This window comes from Musca domestica, unplaced genomic scaffold (assembly GCF_030504385.1).
Source record: "Musca domestica strain aabys unplaced genomic scaffold, Musca_domestica.polishedcontigs.V.1.1 15, whole genome shotgun sequence".
NCBI lineage: Eukaryota > Metazoa > Arthropoda > Insecta > Diptera > Muscidae > Musca > Musca domestica.
This window is the reverse complement of record NW_026712207.1, coordinates 5,179,381-5,182,839: the sequence shown is the minus strand read 5'-3', so window position 1 is coordinate 5,182,839 and position 3,459 is coordinate 5,179,381. Positions and strand designations below refer to the sequence as shown.

Below are 3,459 nucleotides of genomic sequence, written 5' to 3'. Positions count from 1 at the left end.
AATAAATCAAAGGCCAGTTATACCAGCAATAATGGATGTTCTAATAAATTTTTCTAAGGGACCTTCAGACCAACAATCGTGGATTTCTTAAAGAAATTTTTGGAAAGATTTTTGAAGAATTATTTCCACAGACTTTTAGACAAATAATCGTGGATTTGTAAATAATTTTATTCGAAGAAATTTCAGACCAAAAAATCGTGGAATTTACAAACTTCCAGACCGCCAATTAAAGAAAAATAATTGTCGACTTTTAAACATTTTTTTAAGGGATTTCAGACCACCAATTGTAAATTTTTTAAAATTGTTTTCGAGAATTTTCAGACCAACAAGGGTGGATTTTTATAGGATTTTTCTGAAAGACTTTCAGACCATCATTAATCGATTTTTTATAAGAGCCCGGTTTAGTGGATTTTCGAATAATTTTTCAAATGCCAGTTAAACCAGCAATAATGGATGTTCTAGTGAATTTTTGTAAAGGACCTTCAGACTAACAGTTGTGGATTTTTTTAAGAAATTTTACGAACAAATATCATTGATTTTTACAGAATCTCTTTGGAAGGACTATCAGACCGTCAATGTAACATAAGTAATTGTAGATATTTAAAGATATTTTCAAAGATCTTTCAGGTCATCAATTGCATATTTTTTAAAGAATTATATTCTAAAAGACTTTCAGACCATCATTAATGGATTTTTAAGAACTATTTGAATGTTTTTTTTTTTTTTTTTTTTTGTTAAGAATTTAAGACCCACAATCGTGGATTTTTGAAGAATTTTTCGAAGGCCAGTTAAACCAGCAATAATGGATATTCTAATGAATTTTTCTAAAGGACCTTCAGACCAACAATCGTGGATTTTTAAATAGAATGTTCGAAATAAATATTTAAATAATTATTTAAATAAGAATTTAAATAATTATTTCTATAGACTGTCAAACTAAAAATCTTGGAATTTTATAGAATTGTTTCGAAGCATTTCAGACCGCCAATATAAAAAAAATAAAATTTTTTCGAAAGACTTTCAGACTTCAATTTGCAGTTTTTTTTTTAGAATTTTTAAAAATTTTTTCAGAAGTAGATGCAGACCAACAATCGTGGGTTTTTTATAGAAAAGATTTTCAGACCAATAATCGTGGATTTTTTTCAAAAGGATTTTCAGACCAAAAATCACGGATTTAATACGAAATATTGTGGAGTTTTTTTAAAGACTACCAGACCAATAATCGCGGATTTTTTAAAGAAAAGGATTTTGAGACCATGAGTCGCGGAATTTTTAAAGGATATTGAGCCCAACAATTGTGAGATATTTAAGATTTTTTCTAAAGCATTTTCAGACCAAAAATTGTAGATTTTTTAAAGACTTTAGGACAAACAATGTTGGATTTTTTAAAGATTTTCTTTTTAAGAAATTTAGGAAAAGTAATATTATTTTTTTAAAGATTTTTTCCTAAAAGACTTTCCTACCAGCAATCGTAGATTTTTTAAGATTTTTTTAGGAATTTCAGAACAACGATCGTGGATTTTCAAATAATTATTTCGAAAAATTTTATATGAAGTATTGTGAATTTTTCAAGAATATTTCTATGGATTTTCGAACCAACGATCGTGGACTTATTAAGAGTTTTTCCAAAGAACTTTTAGACAACTGTTGACTTTTAATGAATAGTTTGGAAAAAAATTAATACTTAAAAATTAATCAATAATAATTGTTGTGGATTTTAAAGGACTTTCTTAAACTATTGGATGGATGTTTTGAGAATGTCTCTAAAGAACTTTCAGACCAACAATCGTGGATTTTTTAAAGACTTTACATGTTTTTTAATATTTTTTAAGGGATTTTAAGAATTACAGTTGTGGATTTTGAGAACTTTTCTAAATGATTTTCAGACCAAGAATCGTGGATTTTTCAACAATTTTTCTAAAGGGTTTTCATACTAAGAATCGTGGATTTTTTAAGAATTTTTCTGAAGGATTTTCATACTAAGTACCGTACATTTTGTTAAAGAATTTTTTGGACAAAAAATTAGCTTTGAACTTTGAATACCCTCCACCATATGGAACGAATTTGGAAATTTTCAAAAAATAAAATCCGTTCAAATCTTAAAAAATACCGAACATAACCGTTATATCGGGGCCTATACGAATACCTGGACCATCATAGAAAATTTTCTGTTACAGGCTGTAATATACATTAGGAACTTAAAATTAGAAGTTTCGAACAATTTCGGTTAATATTTTACCTAAAATCGTCAAAAATACCGAATATAGAAAGGTACCGATATATGGGGTCTATATGTAGACCTGAATATGCATAGACAATTTTTTGTCACAGACTGTAGTTCCCATGGCGAACTTTTAATGTGAAATTTGAAGTAACTCCGGTGAATAATGTCGCAAAAATCATCAAAATACAGAATATTGGGAGGTACCGTTGAATGGTGCTATAAGGAGGTAAAGTACTCAAAACCAACTCCTTGTGCGGATTTTTAGACAATTTCAATGAAAAATTTGGCTAAAATCATCAAAATACCGAATATCGGGAGGTAACATTATATGAGGGCCATACGATATCGTAGACCTATATAGACAATTCTCTTTCAGGGGGTAAAGTACCGCTGAATAATATCACAAAATCATCAAAATACCTAATATCGGGAGGTTCCGTTATATGGGGGCTATACTATATCGTGAACTGATACAGCCATCTTAGAACTTGACCTGCTTGCGGACAAGCGACAATTTTTTAATATACCCTCCATACTATGTATGGTGGAGGGTATACAAAATCTTTTTATGGGGACCCTTGCTGATATAGGTCTGACTTTCTTATCGACTTATATAAAAAAAATTAAAGATTTGAAACAATTTCCATCTTCAATAGTCTGATAGTTAAAAAATAAAAAAATATTCGATTTTTTTTTTGTTCAAAAAAACAAAACATTTTTTTTATTAAATAATTAAATAACAATTGGACATCTTAGGCTTCAGGGGCAACGGGCAAATGGGCACCTTGGGGTTGGAAACCGTTTTCATCGGCAACATAGTTGACGGTGTAGGTTTGACCATCATCAGCAACGAAGGAGAAAGAGCCACGGACAGCAATAGCTTCTTGTTCGCTACCGGCATTGTTCAATTGACCTTGAGCTTCAGCCTTGGTGCCATCGCTGGTTTCGAAACTGTTGGAAGGGGGAAATTGAAGAAACAAATGTTGAATTAATCCATATTTTTGTGGTTGGGGATGACATCAGGATGACTTTCTGGGAGTTCCCGATACTTACGCATATTGGAAAGATTCAGGACCCACATCCGATTCACTGCGAACAATTTCAACATCGGCGGGAGCGGCCAAAGCCAAGGCGAAGAGAGCGACAAAAACAATGATGAATTTCATTTTGAGTGTCTTGGATTTCTGTTTTGCAAGTTGATCGATGTATATCGAGGTGTACTGGATGTGTGACTG

The 3,459-nt window shown here is 31.1% G+C and overlaps 1 protein-coding gene across 1 annotated transcript; it reads right to left on the bottom strand.

The window, feature by feature from the left end:
* Positions 1-2,934: 2,934 nt before the first annotated feature.
* LOC101889100 (larval cuticle protein 65Ag1) lies at positions 2,935-3,459 on the bottom strand. The gene is made up of 2 exons (XM_005174891.4): positions 3,278-3,459; positions 2,935-3,175 (listed from the first exon to the last, which is right to left on the bottom strand). Exons 1-2 carry the CDS (start codon positions 3,388-3,390, stop codon positions 2,977-2,979), a joined length of 312 nt encoding a protein of 103 aa, XP_005174948.2. The 5' UTR covers positions 3,391-3,459; the 3' UTR covers positions 2,935-2,976.

Excerpts from the sequence above, each read along its gene's own strand:
- LOC101889100 (XM_005174891.4), bottom strand. The coding sequence starts at position 3,390 with ATGAAATTCATCATTGTTTTTGTCGCTCTCTTCGCCTTGGCTTTGGCC. Across the intron at positions 3,176-3,277 it reads CCTGAATCTTTCCAATATGC|TTTCGAAACCAGCGATGGCA; the intron begins GTAAGTATCGGG and ends CCCTTCCAACAG.